At 43.6% G+C, this 22446-nt stretch overlaps 1 protein-coding gene across 1 annotated transcript in view; it reads right to left on the bottom strand.

Annotated features, from left to right (window-relative positions):
- Window positions 1–22446, bottom strand: part of LOC129696724 (sorting nexin-31-like) — a 108471-nt gene that overhangs the window by 5887 nt on the left and 80138 nt on the right. Inside the window, exons 10-13 of the mRNA XM_055634857.1 lie at window positions 19530–19733; window positions 16480–16572; window positions 14160–14234; window positions 4421–4480 (exon numbers count right to left, since the gene is read on the bottom strand). Coding sequence (XP_055490832.1) covers window positions 4421–4480; window positions 14160–14234; window positions 16480–16572; window positions 19530–19733 — 432 coding nt within the window. The remainder of the gene's footprint in view (window positions 1–4420; window positions 4481–14159; window positions 14235–16479; window positions 16573–19529; window positions 19734–22446) is intronic.

Raw genomic sequence — 22446 nt, 5'->3', positions numbered from 1 at the left:
TTGGCTAAATAGTGTTTGTCTAGCAATCAACAAATTATTGACAAAATAATAAAAAGGATTAACCTGGTGCACATGGAGTTTTAAAACACATTAAAAAATAATACATGTTTATAAAGTTAAAGCCCATATGATGTACAGCCAATGGCTACTTGGATAGGAGAAGTCTAATGCCCCTGTCCCACTTAGGAAACCTGAACGGAAACCTCTGGAGACTTTGCGCCCCACCCAAGGTTTGCGCCCCACTGTTCACGGAGGTTGCAGGTGGTTGCAGGTAGGGAGACTGACAAAAACCTCCGCACGGAAACCTTGGGTGGGGCGCAAAGTCTCCAGAGGTTTCAGTTCAGGTTTCCTAAGTGGGACAGGGGCATTAGTGGGACAGGAACTAATGTTTTTTTATCGATTTGGAGAAAAAATGTGTCGAGATGCTCCTTGGCTACGTGGACCATATTTCTGTTTGATCCAAATCCGTGACCTAGATATATTTAGAGGGAATAATTTCAATGTTTGCAGATGACACACAAATCACAAGTGCAGTAAACACTGAGGATGATGTAACAGAGACCATGCCACTGGTGAAGTGGGCAAGCGCAGGGAAGATTCATTTAAATGCAAAGCAAGTGAAATTATTCATTTTGGTAGCATATTTGAAGAGTGACAATATGTCTCTCTTTGAGAGCAGGTCGGACAAAGCAGCAGTGAGAACGACCGTTGGCTGGACGGTGAGTCTTGAGTACAGGTTTAAACTGAATAAGGGGGGGTGTCAAATGGGATAGTCGAGGACGGAGTTAAAGGGAAAGAGAGTATAGGGATAGTTAATGACCCCAGAATTAACGGGAAAGAAAGCTCACAAAGGGATAGGAGAATATGGCCAAGTGTAATAGGGATCGATGTGAAAGGTGAGATGCGTAAGGAATTAAAAGTATTGTATATGAATGCACGAAGTATAAGAAGTAAAGTGGATGAGCTTGAGGCTCAGTTAGAGGTTGGTAGATATGACATTGTGCGGATTACTGAGACGTGGCTGCAAGAGGATCGGGCCTGGGAACTTAATATTCAGGCTTATACAGCCTATAGAAAGGACAGGCAGGTGGGCAGAGGAAGAGGAAAGGACAGGCAGGTGGGCAGGTAGCTCTGCTGGTGAGGGATGGAATTCAGTCCCTTGCTCGGGAAGACATAGGGACTGACGAGGTAGAGTCACTGTGGATTGAGTTGAGGAATTGTAAAGGCAAGAAGACACTAATTGGTGTTATCTACAGACCCCCAAATAGTAGCCCGGATGTAGGGTGTAAGTTGCAGCAGGAGTTAAAACTGGCATGTAACAAAGTAATGCCACTGTGGTGATGGGGGAATTCAATATGCAGGTAGACTGGGAAAATCAGGTTGGTTCAGGACCCCAAGAAAGAGAGTTTGTAGCATGCCTCCGAGACGGATTCTTCGAGCAGCTTGTAATAGAGCCAACCAGAGAAAAGGCAATTCTGGATTTAGTGTTATCTAATGAACCAGATATGATAAGAGAACTCGAGGTAAAGGAACCGCTTGGAGGTAGTGTTCATAACATGATTAGTTTTAATCTGCAATTTGAGAAGGAGAAGGTTAAATCAGAAGTGTCAGTGATGCAGTTGAACAAAGGGGACTATGAAGGCATGAGAGGGGAGCTGACCAAGGTAGACTGGAAAGGAATACCAGCAGGAATGACGGTGGAACAGCAATGGCAGGAATTTCTGGGCATAATCCGGTAGACGCAGGATTATTTCATTCCAAAAAGGAAGAAAGATTCTAAGGGGAGTAGGAGGCAACCGTGGCTGACAAGAGAATTTAGGGATAGAATAAAACTAAAAGAAAAGATGTATAACACAGCAAAGAGTAGCCGGAAACAGAGGATTGGGAAACTTTCATAGGACAACAGATGGAAACAAAACGGGCAATACGGGCTGAAAAGATGAAGTACAAAGGAAAACTAGCAAAGAATATAAAGGACAGTAAAAGCTTCTTTAGATATGTTAAGTGAAAAAGAATAGCAAAGTCAAATGTGGGGCCCTTGAAGGCAGACACGGGGAAATTATTATGGGCAACAAGGAAATGGCAGAGGAGTTGAATAGGTACTTCGATCTGTCTACACTGAGGAAGACACAAACAATCTTCCAGATGTACTGGAGGACAGAGGATCTAAGAGGGGAGAGGAACTGAAAGAAATTTTCATTAGGCGAGAAATAGTATTGGGTAGGCTAATGGGACTGAAGGATGATAACTCCCCTGGACCTGATGGTCTGCATCCCAGGGTCCTCGGGGAGGTGGTTCTAGAAATAGTGGAAGCATTGGTGATCATTTTCGAATGTTCGATCGATTCAGGATCAGTTCCTGTGGATTGGAGGGTAGCTAATGTTATCCCACTTTTCAAGAAAGGAGTGAGAGAGAAAACGGGGAATTACAGACAAGTTAGCCTGACATCGGTGGTGGGAAAGATGCTGGAGTCAATTATTAAAGAGGTAATAATGGGGCATTTGGATAGCAGTAAAAGGATTAGTCCAAGTCAGCATGGATTTATGAAAGGGCAAATCATGCTTGACTAATCTTCTGGAATTTTTTTGAGGATGTGACAAGTAAAATGGATGAAGGGTTGCCAGTTGATGTAGTGTATCTAGACTTTCAGAAAGCCTTTGATAAGGTCCCGCACGGGAGACTGGTGATTAAAATGAGAACACATGGTATTGGGGGTTGGGTGTTGACATGGATAGAAAATTGGTTGGCAGACAGGAAGCAAAGAGTAGGAGTGAACGGATCCTTTTCAGAATGGCAGGCAGTGGCGAGTGGAGTGCCGCAAGGCTCGGTGTTGGGGCCGCAACTGTTTACCATATATATTAATGATTTGGAAGAGGGAATTAGGAGCAACACTAGCAAGTTTGCGGATGACACAAAGCTGGGTGGCAGTGTGAACTGTGAAGAGGATGTTAGGAGCTTGCAGGGTGACCTGGACAGGTTGAGTGAGTGGGCAGATGCGTGGCAGATGCAGTATAATATAGATAAATGTGAAGTTATCCACTTTGGTGGCAAAAACAAGGGGGCAGATTATTATCTCAATGGGGTTAGGTTAGGCAAGGGGGAGGTGCAGCGAGACCTGGGTGTCCTTGTACACAAGTCACTGAAAGTTGGCTTACAGGTACAGCAGGCAGTGAAGAAAGCTAATGGAATGTTGGCCTTCATAACAAGAGGATTTCAGTATAGGAGTAGAGAGGTTCTTCTGCAGTTGTATAGGGCTCTGGTGAGACCACATCTGGAGTAATGTGTAAAGTTTTGGTCTCCTAATTTGAGGAAGGACATCGTTGTGATTGAGGCAGTGCAGCGTAGGTTCACGAGATTGATCCCTGGGATGGCGGGACTGTCATAAGTGGAAAGATTGAAAAGACTAGGCTTGTATTCACTGGAGTTTAGAAGGATGAGGAGTTTCTTATAGAAACTTATAAAAGGAGTCCAGAACCAGGGGCCACAGTCTTAGAATAAAGCCATTTAAGACTGAGGTGAGAAAAACCTTTTCACCGAGAGAGTTGTGAATTTGTGGAATTCCCTGCCACAGAGGGCAGTGGAGGCCGATTCACTGGATGGATTTAAGAGAGAGTTAGATAGAGTTCTAGGGGCTAGAGGAACCAAGGGATATGGGGAGAAGACAGGCACGGGTTATTGATTGGGGACGATCAGCCATGATCACAATGAATGGTGGTGCTGGCTCCCCATATCGAATGGCCGAATGGCCTCTTCCTGCACCTATTTTCTATGTTTCTATGAAATAAAAGCTTTGATTGTACAGCACTTCCAAGAACGATTTTATACATCCAAAAAAGCTGGGAACTCTTCCTTTTAACATAGTGTATCCACACTTTAATAAGTTAACTAATGCATCATTCAACTCCACTCCCTTCCCCATCAATTACATAGAAACATAGAAAATAGGTGCTGGAGTAGGCCATTTGGCCCTTCGAGCCTGCACCGCCATTCAATATGATCATGGCTGATCATCCAACTCAGTATCCTGTACCTGCCTTCTCTCCATACCCCCTGATCCCTTTAGCCACAAGGGCCACATCTAACTCTCTCTTAAATATAGCCAGTGAACTGGCCTCAACTACCTTCTGTGGCAGAGAGTTCCAGAGATTCACCACTCTCTGCGTGAAAAATGTTTTTCTCATCTCGGTCCTAAAAGATTTCCCCTTTATCCTTAAACTGTGACCGCTTGTTCTGGACTTCCCCAACATCGGGAACAATACGCTGACGGTAATGCCAGCAAAAGTCACAGTGGTAGGATATATATCCATTTTCATTCCTGAGCCAATGAGGGAGAAAAGCTCTGATTTGGAGAATGTGGAACGGAAGAAAATCACAACTTCTTTACGTTTTCCTTCCATTTCTACTCTGAATATATACTTACCAGGGTGGACTGGGCATTCCAGGATCTTGGTTTACAATCTGGTGCCACACTCTCAGACGGCTGTGGAATGCAAGTTCACCAATTAATTTATGTATCTTGGCAAAACAAGTTAATATAGAGGTTACACAAAAAAGCTGGAGAAACTCAGCGGGTGCAGCAGCATCTATGGAGCGAAGGAGATAGGCAACGTTTCGGGCCGAAACCCTTCTGAAGAAGGGATTCGGCCCGAAACGTTGCCTATCTCCTTCGCTCCATAGATGCTGCTGCACCCGCTGAGTTTCTCCAGCTTTTTTGTGTAACCTTCGATTCTCCAGCATCTGCAGTTCCCTCTTAAACACAAGTTAATATAGAGATTTGATTACCTCAAGATACAAATTCTATCCCGGAACAACTTATGACAGGTTTATTATATATATTATACTATTATGTTCATATTTTAAAAGCCTATAAAAGGACCTGTCATGTTAGCAGCATGTAAATGTTTGAGATTGTACGAAATAGAGAGTGCCAGTTACTAAGTATTGAAAGCATTGTTTCAGCTTTGGCAGCACTTAATACAGTAAGGGCTGTGGAGGGCAAATATATCAACCATAGAATAATCTACCTGAAAGGCTTGGGTAAAGAGCATTGGAGCAGCGAACTACATTGGGAGTTTCAATGTTAAACATCTCAATAACTGATAGCACTGTGCCAGTTGCAAACACAGGCTGTGCTGCAATTCTCAAGGGTTTTTTTCAATAATAAAGCATGCCAGAGGAGATGTTCCTAGTATCAAGATGCCTGTTTTTAGAAAAACAAAACTCTACAAATAGAAGTACAGGATATACTTCAGTATTACATTCATTGGAGTTAAATGAAAATCTGTGTCTTTATTTTCATTGTACTGCGTAATTATTAACAGGCTGAAAACAATGGCCAGAAAAAGGCAACCGTATACACTTGTATATAGAAACAGCAATGAGGTCATGGAAGAAATTGCTGGAAATACTCAAGTTAGGCTGCAGCTGCAGGGAAAAATAGATGGAATGTTCAGCTCAAAATCATTCAAGGACCTGTCCCACTTAGGTGATTTTTCAGTGGACTGCCAGCAACTGTCGCGGTCCCGGCAGTCGCCTGAAAAAACCGGGAACTGGAACGGCGACTGTCAGAATGGAACACACACACACACACACAAACACATCGCAAAGGCGGGGGCCAGGGTAAGTGCTGTCTGAAATTCACATGGTGCAAAGCCAAGGTGATATAGACACACACCGCAATGAACAGGAAGGTTAAGACAGGTAGCACAATGTATGGTAAGTCCTTTAAAAAGAGGGGGGGGGGGGGGGGGGGGGGGAAGAAGAATGAGTGGAGACACATTTAAGAAGGCAGACAACTTTTCATAAGCCAGAGATACACAGCTGTGACGTTCGGTGGACATTTAACAATACCGGGCGGTTATCCTTGGTCCTGAAAACTCGTGCTTATGTTTTATTCCCCCAATGAGCCAATGAAAATGTCCGGTCAGCTAAGGGGATTAACTAAAACTATCTACAACTACCCATAACTACATGGCAGCCCCACTACAATTATACCTACGACTACAGGAGTATCGATTATCTCCATGGCGACCAATTTTTTGGTCACAGAATTTTTTTTTTAACATGTTGAAAAATCTGCAGCGACCATACTGAGGCCGCGACTAGTTCCCAGGATGCGGGAACTCCTCGCGACCATGAAGGAGACTCACCAGAGACCACCAGCGAACATGTGGCGACCATGTGGTGAGCGCAGAGTCTCCTGCACTCGCCTAAAAAGTTGCCTAAGTGGGACAGGCCCTTAAGTCTGAGCATTAAGTCTCTTCACAGATGCTCCCTGATCTCTCAAGCATTTCCAGCATTTTCTGATTTTATTTCAGACTTCCAGTGTCTGCAGTATTTTATTTTCAGTTAGTTAAGGGAGTTGGTAGACAAACTACACTGTGATTAGCAAAGCAAAGTCACACGTCAGTCAAAAGTAAATATCTCCTGTGTTGGAAGGACCGGCAGATGCTGCTTTACACTGAAGATAGACACTAAATGCTAGAGTTACTCAGTGGGTCAGGCAGCATCTTTAGAGAAAAAGAATAGGTGACGCTTCGGGTCGAAGCTGTTCTGCAGACTGCGAGTCAGGGGAAAGGGAAACTAGAGGTATGAAAAGCTTCAGGATAAATCACAAGCCGGCACCGATGACAGAGAAAGGCGGAGCCCACAATAGTCCATTGTTGGCTGTGGAAGAGATGATAACGAAGGGATGCTTGGATGCGGACAGTGGAACTGGCAAGACGACTAGCGTGGGGGAGGGGCAGAGAGAGGAAATCCAGCGGTTACTTGAAATTAGAGGACATCGATATTGGGTTGTTAGCTGCCCAAGTGAAATATGTGGGTTAACTCGTATCATACAGCAGCTGAGGACAGCTATTTGCCTTTGAAGATCAGGGATCCGACATTCAAATGACACCAATACAGGATAGATGAATTTATGCTTCTGGTTGGCCCACCAACAGATTATCTCACTATCCATGGATGTGAAGCGAGAACAGGTAAAATAGTAAATCAAGAAAACAATACCAAACTGCAACGCCATGCAAAAACAAGTACAGCCATTGTAGTTAACACATCGATTATATCATCAGATGTGTTGGCTCCAAATTTCAAAAGATGAACAAGATTTATTAATGTCAGCATGGCATTGTTTCACACTAATTGCAAGCTCACATGAAAAAGGAACTGATAGTAGTTGATCATGGAACTAAGAAAATAACTTGAATTAGTATACTCATCTGGGTAGAATGATACAAACAAGCTTAAAGTGTGTTGCAATCTGTAATTGGTGTGAAAAGAGTGTATGCCAGTAACTAAACCTCCAATTCCTCTTAGTTGTTTACAGTTTCAAATGGGTCTTCCTGATAAGCAGCATTTGTGGTGTAAACATGATGCATGCAAGTTTCGTTTCTTTTCTTTGGTAGACACGGGTCTGGCTGAAATTGACAGGTGCATGCTGACAGCTTGTTTCTCAGGCTGAATCACCTACAAATCGGAGAAAGAGTCTGATAAGAAGCAGCCATGTAGGGCTAAAATGAGAAGAAAGTTGTGCTGAAGTTATGTAATTTTTCACCTTCATGGACTGTGGGCAATGCACATTTAACATGAAGTGTACGGTGACACGTCTGGTAGAACTGCTGCTTTACAGCCCCAAAGACCGAGGTTTGATCCAGCTGCTATCTGCGTGGAGTTTCCATGTTCTGTTTGTGACTGTGTGGGTTTCATCTACTGCAGTTGTACAGGGTCTTGCTGAGACCACACCTGGAGCATTGCATACAGTTTTGGTCTCCACATCTGAGGAAAGACATTGTTGCCATAGAGGGAGTACAGATAAGGTTCACCAGACTGATTCCTGGGATGTCAGGACTTTTATATGAAGAAAGACTGGATAGACTAGGCTTGTACTCGCTGGAATTTAGGAGATTGAGGGGGGATCTTATAGAAATTACAAAAATTCTTAAGGGGTTGGACAGGCTAGACGCAGGAAGATTGTTCCCGATGCTGGGGAAGTCCAGGGGGTCACAGTTTAGGGATAAAGGGGAAATCCTTTAGGACCGAGATGAGAAAAACATTTTTCATACAGAGAGTGGTGAATCTGTGGAACTCTCTGCCACAGAAGGTAGTTGAGGCCAGTTCATTGGCTATACTTAAGAGGGAGTTAGATGTGGGCTTTGGCTAAAGGGATCAGGGGGTATGGAGAGAAGGCAGGTACAGGATACTGAGTTGGATGATCAGCCATGATCATATTGAATGGCGGTGCAGGCTTGAAGGGCCGAATGTCCTACTCCTGCACCTATTTTCTATGTTTCTATGTTTCTATCCAGGTGTTCTGGTTTCCTCCCATATCCCAAAGACGTGTGGGTTTGTAGATGAATTGGCCTCTGATAATTGCCCCCTGGTGCAGAGGGAATGGAGGCGGGACGTGAACCAACAGTGTGTAGGACAGAACTGCAATTGCTGATTTAACCCAAAGATAGACACAAAATGTTGGAGTATGCGGCTCAGCAGGACAGGCGGCATCTCTGGAGTGAAGAAATGGGTGACATTTTGGGTCGAGACCCTTCTTCAGGCGGAGAATCAGGGGAGAGGGAGTCTAGAGATATGGAAGGGTCAGGTGTGAAAATGACAGATCAAAGCAGATGCTGATAGGGAAATGTAGAAATGGTTCTTGTTGGCTGAGGGGAAAGTGTCAACGCAGCATACAATTAGTAATATTTAATCAGGAGGACAGAAGAACTGGTCGGAGAAATAGGATGGGGGAGTGACGGAGGGAGAGAGCTGGAAAGCGAGGGTTACTTGGAGTTAAATAAATCAATATTCATGCCGCTGGGTTGTAAGTGGCCAATGCAAAATATGACATGTTGTTTCTCCAATTTGCGCTGGGCCTCACTCTGACAGTGCAGGAGGCCCAGGCCGGAAAGGTCCGTATGGGAATGGGAGAAGGAGTGTTTAGCAACCGGGAATATCAAGTAGGTTTAGGCAGAATGAACAGAGGTGTTGAACGAAACAATCACTCAGCCTGTGCTTGGTCTTTCGCCGATATATACGAGTCAACACCTGGAACAGTGGTTACAGTGGATGAGGTTGGAGGAGGTCCTTGGACAGAGTCGAGGGAGGAAGTGTTGCATCTCCTGTGGCTGCAGGGGGAAGTACCTGGGAGGGGGTGGTTTGGGTGCGAAGGGATAAGTTAACCAGGGGAGTTGGAGGAAATGGTCTCTGCAGAAAGCGGTGGAGATGGGAAGATGTGCTATTGGTGGGATCCAGTTGGAGGTGGGAAAAATATTGAAGGATTATGTGCTGCATGCAATGGCTGGTGGGGTGAAAGGCAACCTCTGCCACTGTCTGTTACAAAATTAATTCCTTCTCATCTCCTTTCTAAAGTCACGTGATTTTATGCTGAGGTTATGCCCTCTGGTTCTACACTTGCCCACTAATAATCTTCATACCTGCACTTTCTCGACTAATCTATGCTATTTGTTCACAAAATCATGTCTGTACTTAATGTTGAGCTTACATTTCTGCACTTAAAGCTATTACTTTCTCCACTGGTAGGTTATTCCAACCCCCTGCTTGTGGACCAAGGTGAAGTTGAATATGTTACAAAAACATTTAACTCCTCACCTCAAGTTTAACACCATCTTGGATATTTGCTAACCCTATTCCAGGATCATCCTAGAATACAAAGAGAGCGTGATTTTTATACTTTCATTTGTTGTTTTAAATCGTCACTCTAAGATGGCACCAGAGTATTGCAATTCTCTGCGAGCAGTCCCAATCTCCTAACCCACTGCATTGCACCCCATGCATTTTAAAAAATCTGCTCTTTGTAGTTGTAATGCTGTAACACTAACATAATATTCTGCACTCTGCTATATATATCGCAAGATCTTAATTGCCATACAATGAACATGGTTGGTTGGTGACATCAATTATCTCCTGAAAAACACTTCACTGCATATATTCCAGCGGCAAGTGTTACATTACCAAGCCTGTCATATTTGCAATCATCCAGGGCTTGATATGTCATCGTGGAGTCTCTTTGGCTCACCAAATGAAAATTGTCAATAATTGGTCATGAATTGTACATTTCTGATTCTTATTTTCTTATACTAAATATGTAGGTGCTGGTTTTCGTTAGAAATCACTTAAATTTCTACGATGGAACTCTCATCAATACTTCACAACCAAGAGTCTATTCCAAGTATGTATTCATTTTTTATCATTTAGAGTGGATGTGGGTAGAGTGGATGTGGGCAGGTACATGGATGAGAAAGATTTAGAGGGATATGGGCCAAATCCTGACAAATGGGACTAATTCAGGAACATACCTTGGTTGGCATGGACGAGTTGGGCCGAAAGGCCTCATTCTTTGCTTTACATAACTCCAATAGACAATAGGTGCAGGAGTGGGCCATTCGGCCCTTCGAGCCAGCACCGCCATTCAATGTGATCATGACTGATCATCCCCAATCAGTACCCCGTTCCTGCCTTCTCCCCATATCCCCTGACTCCGCTATTTTTAAGAGCCCTATCCAGCTCTCCCTTAAAAGCATCCAGAGAACCGGCCTCCATCGCCCTCTGAGGCAGAGAATTCCACAGACTCGCCACTCTCTGTGAGAAAAAGTGTTTCCTCGTCTCCGTTCTAAATGGCTTACTCCTTATTCTTAAACTGTGGCCCCTGGTTCTGGAAGTCCATGACCACTACAGGAAAATAAAAAAAACATCTGCAGATGCTAGAAATCTTAAAGAAAAATATAAAATGCTGGTAACACTCAGTAGGTCAGGCAATTTACTTCTATGACAATATGGACAATTCTCAGGCCCACTTCCTTTTCTTGGAACTGAGAAAGAGAATCAAATTAGTCTAGTCGTCATGGAAATTAAGGAGAGGGAAAAGGTGGAGCAAAGTGACTTTGTTTGGTGAGAATGGATGTCGTAATGTTGCTGTAAAGGGCCTGTCCCACGAGCATGCGACCTGCATGCGGCAAGCGCGACCTAACGTGGTCGCTTGAGCCGTACGGCATGCGGCAAGCGCAACCACACCAGAAGCGGTAGCCGCGCGGAGGTCGAGTGAGTGACGTACGGTGTTGAGGCGGCTGCGGGCCGGCAGGCCGTTGCCGCACGGAATTTTTAATTCCGTCCGGCTGGTCAGTTTTTTCGGATTCGTTGACGGCTGCTGTTCCTACCAGCTTCCGCACAACTCAAAACAAAGTTGCAAGACAGGAACACTAAACGGCCCCACGGCTGCAGCGACCACGTTGCAATTGGAATTTTTTTTAATCGCTGCTGCTGTGGGGAGGCCCTTTATTAAAATCTTACATTTGGGGCGTCTTTGCGTTAACTTATTGCTTGTGGGAATATTGGGTTCTCAAACCATTGGGGGAGCAGACCCAACAGGTCTGCCAAACTATACAATATAAAACAAGAAACAAGGAAAAACTGAGTTTAAACGATGGCAGGCAAAAATGGCCAGTTCCCACACATACAGGATGAGTGAGCCAGTTACCTAAAGCTCGAGAACTCCATGTCAAATCCTCCAAGCTCCAATGTGCCAAGATGCCAAATGAGATGTTGTCCCTCAAACTTGTCTTGGGCCTTGTTGCAACAAGTTGGGAAGCAACAGACAGAAAGGTCAAAGTGGGGGGTGCAATGATGAGTTAAACTGGCAGACAACTGAAAGCATGGGGACACTCCTGCAGATGGAATACGGGGTGGGCCGCAAAGCTTTTCTAATGGCTGTTACTATAGCAAAGTAAAAACAGCAGGCAGATAGTGCACTGCAAGCTCTGACAAATGCAACAATGACAACATAATATAGAAACTTCCATCACAGTATAACTTGCCAATATGATCATGACCAGCTAATGTGAATCAGTGCTATTGAGGAAGATTTATTGGCCTAACACCAGGGATCGCTTCATTGTTGTTCTCTGAAACGTTGCAATGGAACGGACACTGGTTTAATAGCTAACCCAGAATCAACACCACCTTGGTGTGCTCTGGAATCCATCTAGACTTTTGCGCTAGACCCTCTGGATTGGGACTCAAGGGTGGAGGACCTACTCAACAGAACCAGACCTGACACCAATGACTCTCCAGCATGAAAAATATTTTTCCTTTGAGTTGCTGGATGAGTAAGCTGATAAGAGCATGATCGTGAAAACTAGGCATCCGGGATAAATTGCCGAATCCTTTACATTATTGAGAAAGAAACATGACAAAGAGCGAGTAACCAGGAACAATAGACAAGTAAAAATAAAACTAGCTGCAGAAGGATATGGGGGAATAAAAGACTAGATGCTGTGAGATGGATGGGAAGATAAAAGGTAGTGGTGGGGGGAAAAAGTGGAAAAGAGAATAAAGGATAGAGAAATGTAATAGCAAAATTAGAATTTGAGAATTTACTAGACTAAGTGGGACCCGTTGGGTCCCATGTTCACACGGGAGGGCTGGGCCCCCAACGCAATATTCCACCTCTCCACCGATTCCAATATTGGTGGCCAGTGGGGGGATTTTCTGGAGCGCTAGTATGGGTGTTGTGGGCAGAAGGAACTGGTTTCCAGAGGGCTAGTATGGACATTGTGGGCCAAATGGATTCTTGGGGTGGCAGCTCAGTCATTTAAGCCTGATGTGTTGGCAGCTCACTCACGGCTGGTGGGCTGGCAGTTGACTCACGGCTATTCCTTGTAATTCCATCTCAAGCAGGGTGCAAGGCCACCAAATTCAAATGCAGTTTGATACCATTTCATGCAGGGTGCAAGGCCACCACATTCAAATGCAATTTCATACCATTTCAAGCAGGGTGTTACCATCATAAAACCAAACAAAACACCATACTCACACTTCAGTAGACATTCAGTATGTTCAGTTGATTCACAGCTCAGACAATTGTGACCTCTCCCTCCCCCATCTTGCAGAGACTGAGCCACACCCACACTTCCGGGTTATATAATCCCTCCCCCTCCCACCAGAAGGGACGTGGCCTTCATGGCGTGATTGACAGGAGAGAGATCCTCAACATTAACACTAATAACACTTTTATTTTTAATTGATGGGAAGAATCCTTTGCATCTGATGAGCGGAGGGGGACTGAGGAAGATGGCCAAAAATCACAGCCGTAAGTGGTAGTGCTTTATCTAAAATCAATATACAGTGCAAACAGGGTTGTCAAGTTTAGACTTTTAATCATTTGCCATTCCAAACCAACCGCCACCACCAACCATTTGCTGTGCTTTATTTAAAACCAACCACCACCACCAGCCATTTGCTGTGTTTTATTTCAAACCAACCACCACCACCGACCATTTGCTGTGCTTTATTTCAAACCAACTACCAACCAACAGTGTTTCAAACCAACACTAATAACTCTTTTATTTTTCATCGATGGGAAAAATCCTCTTGCCCTGCGCAGCGGAGGGGGACTATGAGTAAGATGGCCAAAAATTACAGCTGTAAGTGGCAGCGTTTTTTCTAAAATCAATATACAGAACATCAGGAAGTGGTCAAGATCAAACTTTTAGTAATATAGATTTAAGAATTGTAAACATTCACAGGAACAAGACTGAAACATTGTTAACCCACAGCTTGATTGACATTTAATTAATTATCATTCCATTAAACTGTATTTGCAACATTGAGTTTGTGCAGGAACCAGGAAGCTTGTGTGGGTACCAGGAAGCTCGTGCGGGAACCAGGAAGCTCGTGCGGGAACCAGGAAGCTCGTGTGGGTACCAGGAAGCTCGTGCGGGAACCAGGAAGCTCGTGCGGGAACCAGGAAGCTCGTGCGGGAACCAGGAAGCTCGTGCGGGAACCAGGAAGCTCGTGCGGGAACCAGGAAGCTCGTGCGGGAACCAGGAAGCTCGTGCGGGAACCAGGAAGCTCATGCGGGAACCAGGGTCGTTTTGCACCAGGAAGTTTTTTGCAGTGCATGGAATGTGCAATTATGTGCAGCTCAGCAAATTTTCAATATAGCTAATGTGTGAAATAAAAAGCAGAACATGACACAATGGCTTGGATTTACTACATTTACTGAGGATTTGCAACGTGGTGTAGCCCATTCTCTTGAAACTGCTGCAGATTTCTTCTGAATTCACGTGGGTTTCCACATGAATACGGCAGGCACTGTTAATGTGACATTATTTTCTGTGCGGGGTGCAGCTAAGTATTTCAACACTTACCATTTCTGCATGGTTCCCAGCTAACTTTGGTTTTTCTGTTGAGATTTCCTTTAGGCAACTGCCCAGCAGAAAGGCCTGCAAAAGGTTCAACAATTAGCAAAGCATGAAATAATACAGACACTTCAGAAATAACATTTTGATGAGTCATACCAAGAGATTAAATGTTGATGGATATAAATGAAAAAGCACCCAAAGACCAGAAAACCAGGCCGTTCTACTAATTAATTCCGATCCAAGAAAGAGGCAAAAAGGGACACTAAACTGGCCATAGCATTTACAGCGTTACGGGCCGAAACCCTTCCTCAGGCTGACATTTACAGGGTTTCGGCCCGAAACATTACCTATCTCCTTCACTCCATAGATGCTGCTGCACCCGCTGAGTTTCTCCAGCTTTTTTGTGTACCTTCGATTTTCTAGCATCTGCAGTTCCTCCTTGAACATAACAATTACAGTCACTGAATTCCACATAGATACATAAAGGTCTTAAATTGATTACGAATCAAACAACATCCCACCCTCTTACCAATATGTTTAGTTCGTGCTGAGCCTTTTGATAAGAGTTTCCCCTGAAAATAAAGGGCGTGACCAAAGATTGCTGGTTCCACCTTGACAATCCATCTTTCTTAAAGCATATTAAAATTAAAAACAAATGGCTGAGGTTTTTGCTCAAGGCTTTGACATGCTCAAACTAAGATGGAAAAGATAATCTAATGGACAGGGAATACCCAAGAATGGAAAATTCACTACAACTAGAGAATAAAGAAATATGAAGGCATTTATAAAGAAAATATATCCACCTAGTGAATTAGGGTTTTTTTTTAAACCTACAAATAAACTAGAGGAAGTTATAGAGTAAATTATTTACTTCTTAAATGATCAGAATAGCATGGTAGTGGTTGATAAAATGAACAGCACTCAGTATGTGATTGAAAAATTACGAAAATTCTCAATTTTAATGTACTGATGATTTTTAGGGTTGAAGAAGGAAAACAAACTTTACTTAACATAGGTAGACAAAAATGCTGGAGAAACTCAGCGGGTCAAGCATCTATGGAGCGAAGGAAGGAGGCAACATTTCAGGCCAAAACCATTCCTTATTGGCCAATGGCCAATATTTATTGGTGGTACTCGGGTGAGAAATGGCTTCTTCTGAGGAAAGACATTCCTAATCTGAGGAAAGACATTCTTGCCATAGAGGGAGTACAGAGAAGGTTCACCAGACTGATTCCTGGGATGGCAGGGCTTTCATATGAAGAAAGACTGGATAGACTCGGCTTGTACCCGCTAGAATTTAGAAGATTGAGGGGGGATCTTATAAAAACGTACAAAATTCTTAAGGGGTTGGACGGCTAGATGCAGTAAGATTATCCCCGATGTTGCGGAAGTCCAGAACTAGGGGTCACAGTTTAAGGATAAGAGGGAAGTCTTTTAGGACCGAGATGAGAAAATCATTTTTTTACACAGAGAGCGGTGAATCTGTGGAATTCTCTGCCAGTTGAGGCCAGTTCATTGGTTATATTTAAGAGGGAGTTAGATGTGGCCCTTGTGGCTAAAGGGATCAGGGGGTGTGGAGAGAAGGCAGGGATGGGATACTGAGTTGGATGATCAGCCATGATCATTTCGAATGGCGGTGCAGGCGCGAAGGGCCGAATGGCCTTCTCCTGCACCTATTTTCTAAGTTTCTATGGTTCTATGATGGTTTTTTCTGTGCTCCTTCCCCCTTTATGGGGAGGGGGAGTGAACAGGGAAAAACTATCAAAGAGCAAAACAGTTCTCATATTGATTAAATATTAGCAACTAGCCATTAAAATGAAGAACCAAAATTGAAGAGAAGTCCAAATCAGTTGGGCTGAATGGCCTCCCCCACCTGTATTTTTTCACTCCACCAACTGGAGTTGCTGTCAACTACTGCCAAAACACCAACAATTTTTGGGCAGATGTCAACATTGATTTAGAGTACCTGGAATACTCCGTAGAAATAGAATTCTGTGCCTTGGAAGCAAACTCATGATATGGTAAGAAATCAAAGTTCCTACTTTCCCAGCAGTTATTGTGTCCCTTCAAAGATATGTTATTAAACGGAAACAATCTAAAATAAAAGGGTCTTCCTATTAACTACTCGACAGTAAGACCACAGACTTTAATTTCCTCCATCCACGAGCTTCAAATAATGTCGACACAAATTGTTTTACCAGGTTCTGGACTATTCATAATGATTCAAACAGCTGTGAACAAATGCCCTTTAGAAGGATAAAGCTATCATTCTGTTGCTCTGGATTCCCATTCTCAATGCTTCTCTAAATCTCAAGGCTGCACCTACCTGGTGTGTGTGAATCGTGACCCATTGCCATAAATCTTGGCTATCCTGATATTCAAAACTCAGTTTCAGTCCAATTTCTTTGTGTAGTGGTATCTGTAAAAGAATGCTAAAGTTTAGAAATGAATTGCTTAGAGTTAAAATTAGACCAAAATAAAATTCTTTTAAACGCCGCCCGAGCTAACATTTTTCCTGAATTACTAGATTGCCCTAAATCATGTATTAATTGCCATGGAAACACATGTTCAGTTGAAGTTCATTGAAATATTCATGGAAAGGTCAGAGGGTGGTTGAGAATGAAAACAAGCAGCTACTGGAAACACAGGATCAAATTGCAAAGGGATTTCTGCAAAGTCTTCACGGAAGTCTGTGTTGAGTCCAGAGGGAGTGGAGACCACTTTGTGGGCAGCAAACATTAACCTGGAAGAAGTACAGGATCATTGCTTAGAAAAGTTACCCAAGTAGCCATAGCAGATGGAATTTCCGCCTCAGACCGTCTCCTGTGGCTGCAGATAATTTCCTTACATATCTTTCAGAGGCGAGGCCCGCAGAATAAGCCATAGGTCGGGCAGGAGAGATGACGGGGCAAATGGGTGGATGGTTCGGGATGTGGTGTATTCCTCTTGACATTCACGTTGGCCATCTGTTTGACCCAGGATTTCTGAATGCTACAATAATTCCACTGGTCATACAGCAGATGTTTCCCTAATGTGGCAGTGGGATGTTACACTTCCTCAAGAAGCGATTATGAAATCCTTGAATCTTTTCCCTGGGAACCTCGTACCATAACTGAGCTTGGAACAGATGTCTTTTGCAGGAGTCTGGTTTTGGCCATTGGTACATCATAGAAACATAGAGCACAATTGGCAGTCACGCCTTGCCAGAGAACTTGTCAGTTTTTATGTAACCTTGGCATTGAGGTTATTCAGAAGGATCACTCAACATCTTGGGCTAGAACAAAGTCAGGGGCGTTTTTGGCCACATACATCATTCCCAACATAAGCACTGATAATCAGAGTGCATTTTTGCAAGTTAGAGTGCACCAGTGGTTTGTTGCCCACAGGTGAAGAGTTGCCAAGAGAAAGACGTTAATACTTGAGCAATGCACCAGATGTGGTATTGTGAGGTGCAGGAGTAGGCCATTCGGCCCTTCGAGCCTGCACCGCCATTCAATATGATCATGGCTGATCATCCAACTCAGTATCCCGTACCTGCCTTCTTGCCGACCCCCTGACTTAGAAAGCCACATCTATACTCCCTCTTGATGGCAATGAACTAGCTCAACTACTGTGGCAGAGAGGAAGATGTCAGTTCCTCATCTCGGTTTTAAAGGATTTCCCCCTTATCCTGGATAATCCTTTATTATGGTTTACCCTTCCCGAAGATGCAGCCACCATCTTGTTGATTGAGGTGACACTCTTCTGCCCATCGTGTTTCCCCGAGGACAGTAATGTCAGTGCAGAAACATCGTTTTTCCCGAGCTTTGATAGCGAAGGAAGCATCCAGTCTATTGTTGTTGGGGCTGTCCGTGAAGGATCTGCCACTCCATATTCACTAGCGTGCGATTCTTTTAACCATCGTACATGAACCACTTGACAGAGCATGATCTTGGTCCAGTAGAGAGACGGTGCAAGACAACTGTAGAAGTGGCTCTGCTGCAGGGCATATTTTTCACATGTAGGTGGGCACACTTCAACACCTGTCTGCATGTTGGCAACTCAATGGGCTGATAAGAATGTTTGCGGAGCCTCCACTTTTCTGGTAGTTTACTTCCCCAACTCAGGAATGTGGCAGAATATGATGGTTGTGATCAGGTCTGTTTATCTGAAGATTGCTGGGCCTGTCTACAGCTTGCTGCTCTGGTTGTTCAGCACGGTTACATAACATTGCCCTGGTTCCATCAGGTAGGTACTTTAAGATCCTGCATGGCTTGCTCCCAGAATGCTCTTCTGCACTGACCTAAGTTGGCCTTGTCTGATCATGATATTTAATAATAATAATAATAATAATAATAATAATTTTATTTATAGAGCACTTTAAAAACAAACATAGCTGCAACAAAGTGCTGTACATCACTAATCATTGACAAAAAAGTTAATACACAAGTGAGGAAGATGCCAGGCCCCAAGGTTTCAGATTGAAACCAGCCTTTACAACCTCTCACCCAAGAATGTTAGAGTCCATTTATAACTATACATACAAAATTATAATGAAGAAATTCCAGTATGTCAAATAAAATGGAAAAAAAACTGATTGAGTTCCCATGCCTAATGAGTGTTTAGTCCTTGAGAAAAGCTCATGTCAAATCCCACTAAGGATGAGTTACACCCCATGTTTCAGAGACATGGGGCGTAAATCATCTTTAATAGGATTTGACGAGTGCTTTTCTTACAATAAATTACCAATCCATGTCGCAAGGTTCCTTCCTACTCCGTGGAATCAGTTCATGCTCAAAAAGTCAACAATCCCCCTCTTTCTGCTCAAATAATCATTTTAATACCATCTTCAAATATTTTTTTATCCCTAAAATCCATGACAAGCCCCAGAAGGGATAAATAGGTAGATTGTTTAAAAAAAAAGCTTTCATAAACAACCAATTGCCCATGAAATTCAAGTCAAATAAACCTCAAACATGCACCCTTCTTATATTTTGTTGATAATAGATTTAAATAAATCTCAGCCACGGCAGATAGTAAAACTGTTGCTAACTTGGTGTTTATTGTAACATGTTCACGAAAAGCCAAAAAAAAAAAGCAGCGGTTCTTTACAGGATGCAGCTGTTTCAAAACGGTAAATAAAAGATTTAAAAAATATTTTCTCAAAGATTTTACAGATGGTACACAGGATTCGTCTCAGAAATGTAACAATCATAGAAAATAGGTGCAGGAGGAGGCCATTCGGCCCCTCAAGCCAGCACCGCCATTCATTGTGTGTGGGGTCACATCCTTTCAAAAATTAATTTTAAACAAACTAAATGATCAGGATTCGCCATTTGGTAGACATGCGGGAATATTAGGTCACACCGAGTCAACATTTTAATGAATATGACTTGCCTGTACACTGATTCTCCAACATCTTATTCTGTTAACCTTGAAACTGGCCTCCGTGATGTGGTTACTTGGTAACTGGATGCTGCAGTTCATTTCATTTTTGCCCACACGAACAGAAGTAGGGCAGTTAGGCTCTGGATAATCACAGATGCAGGCCTCGAAATGTTGGTAGCCATAAAACTTCACTTCCTCCATAAGTTCAAGGAACTGAGGAAGGACAATTTAAAAATAAGTGGTAAAATGATCAAAAGTGAACTTCTCTTTCAGGTTCTCACCAGTCCAGCAGCTGCCACTGCCAGATGATGGCCGTTAAAACAGGGCTGCCAACTCTCACGCATTGAGCGTGAGAATCACACATTTGACGAAATTCTCACGCTCTCACGCTGATGACAGAAGTTCTCACACTCAAAATTTTTTTTAAATTAATATAAATTAATAAATAAAGTCACACTCCTCCACACTCACCAATGAGAATAGTTTTCTGTCGGCGGGTTCCCCGTAAAGAACGAGCAATTCGCTTAAGCCCATCGTACACTATTTAAAATGGCAATGTAGACAAAAATGCTGGAGAAACTCAGCGGGTGAGGCAGCATCTATGTCTGAGTTTGACCCTCCTTCAGACTCAAGCATTTCTCCAGCATTTTTGGCTACCGCTCTACAGATGCTGCCTCACACGCATTCATATTCCCGTACAGATGGTGTGATAGGTGAGACACGGCCAGCATTGCCCCCCAGCACCGACCTCCTCCCGAGGCACTGCTCCCACATCCCACCCTCAACCTCGATGCCGGACCCCCAGGTCACTGACCCTCACCTCCCCCTGACCTCAGCTGGACACACAGCACCTGGACTGGCCCGCATTCCCGGGGAGGGGGGGAGAGAGGGAAATGCTCCCCGGACAACCCCAAATCTCCGCTCACTCCGGGTGTTGTCGCCGCTTCACTGACACACACTCTCACACACAACCTAACACACACACACACAACCTAACACACAACCTAACACACACAAGATTTAAATGGGTCAAATGCGGATAAATGGGACTAGGTTAGATGGGGCATCTTGATCTGCATGGACAAGTTGGGATGAAGGGCCTGTTTCCATGCCGTAAGACTATGACACTCCCTAACATAACATTGTTTCCGATGTTAGGGAAGTCCAGGACAAGGGGTCACAGCTTAAGGATAAGGGGGAAATCCTTTAAAACCGAGATGAGAAGAACTTTTTTCACACAGAGAGTGGTGAATCTCTGGAACTCTCTGCCACAGAGGGTAGTTGAGGCCAGTTCATTGGCTATATTTAAGAGGGAGTTAGATGTGGCCCTTGTGGCTAAGGGGATCAGGGGGTATGGAGAGAAGGCAGGTATGGGATACTGAGTTGGATGATCAGCCATGATCATATTGAATGGCGGTGCAGGCTCGAAGGGCCGAATGGCCTACTCCTGCACCTAATTTCTATGTTTCTATGACACATTGTAGAAAAGGTGAAATTGCTCTGGAGTGGATCCAGGGGTGAGTTATGATCATATTGGCAGGGCTAGATTTTTTTTGATTTTGAAGAAAATTTGATAACTGGGATTGTATTCTCTGCAGCAACAGAGGTGAAGAAAAGATTTAGTTGAGGTGAATAATATTATGAGAATAGGACCTGTTTCGCTTAACAAAGAGTGTAGGAAGGAACTGCAGATGGTGGTTTAAATTGAAGATAGACACAAAAAGCTGGAATAACTCAGCGGGACAGGCAGCATCTTTGGAGAGAAAGAATGGGTGATGTTTGGGGTCGAGACCTTCAGACTGAAGAGGTTGAAAACCAGCCATAAAACACAATGACTGGAGATGTGTGTTATCCAACTAAGGGCAGAAATCAGAATCACGTGTTCATCTTTATTGACGTGACACCATAATAAATATATTACAGAAAAAATAATTTAATGGGGTAGCACATTGGCGCAGCGGTAGAGTTGCTGCCTTACAGCACCACAGGCCCAGATTTGATCCTGACTAGGGTGCTGTCTGTACAGAATTTATACATTCTCCCTATGACCACATGGGTTTCTCTGGATACTCCAGTTTCTCCCACATCCGAAAGAAGTGCAGGTTTGTAGGCTTATTTACTTCTGTAAATTGTCCCTGACGTGTAGGATGGAACTGGTGTATGGTAGATTGCTGGTCGGTGTGGACTAGGTGGGCCGAAGGGCCTGTTTCCATATATATGTTTTACATATATATCTTAATTTCATTGAACCATATACGGTTGAATATGTGGCATTATTTTCTATGTTTCTATGTAAGGTTGACTGATCTATTTGTGCAGAACAGTGATGGAAGTCTGACTCCTCTTGCCTTGTTTCTATGTTTATGTTTCTCTATATATATGCATAGCAGCATGAATTATAATCTGATTTCCATACATGAATATACTAAGGTCATTCATGTGCTGCACCTGTTGACAGAGCCTGGCTCTAATGTGCAATGTTATTAGGAATGTAATTTAGCCTAACCTTATTCATACCTAATCCAATTTAAAGCATAAATGTTGCATTCAAGTGTAAGTTAAAAGACTCGCTACAGTATGCACCAGATTGCACAATTTCAGGCGGAAAAATCTTGAAGCTCCCTACCGTGGAAGGGGGGACACCCTTCCCCCCCCCCCCCCCACCCACCCCCCCACCCCCCTCGGTCGCTACACTCCCTCACAATTTCTCCCTCGCAACTCTCAACTAATGTTGGCAGCCCTGTGTTAAATGAAATAACTTAAAAGCATGGAATGCACAGAACATATATAGAACACCAAAGCACAGGAACAGGGCCTCGACCCACAACGTCTGTGACGAACATGATGCTAAATTAATCTCCTCTGCCTGCAAGTGATCCTTATCTTTCCATTCACTGCATTTCTATTTGCCTATCTAAATGCGTCT

This window comes from Leucoraja erinacea, chromosome 4, assembly GCF_028641065.1.
Source record: "Leucoraja erinacea ecotype New England chromosome 4, Leri_hhj_1, whole genome shotgun sequence".
NCBI lineage: Eukaryota > Metazoa > Chordata > Chondrichthyes > Rajiformes > Rajidae > Leucoraja > Leucoraja erinaceus.
The sequence above is the reverse complement of the archived record's forward strand: the minus strand, read 5'-3'. Positions and strand labels throughout refer to the sequence as shown.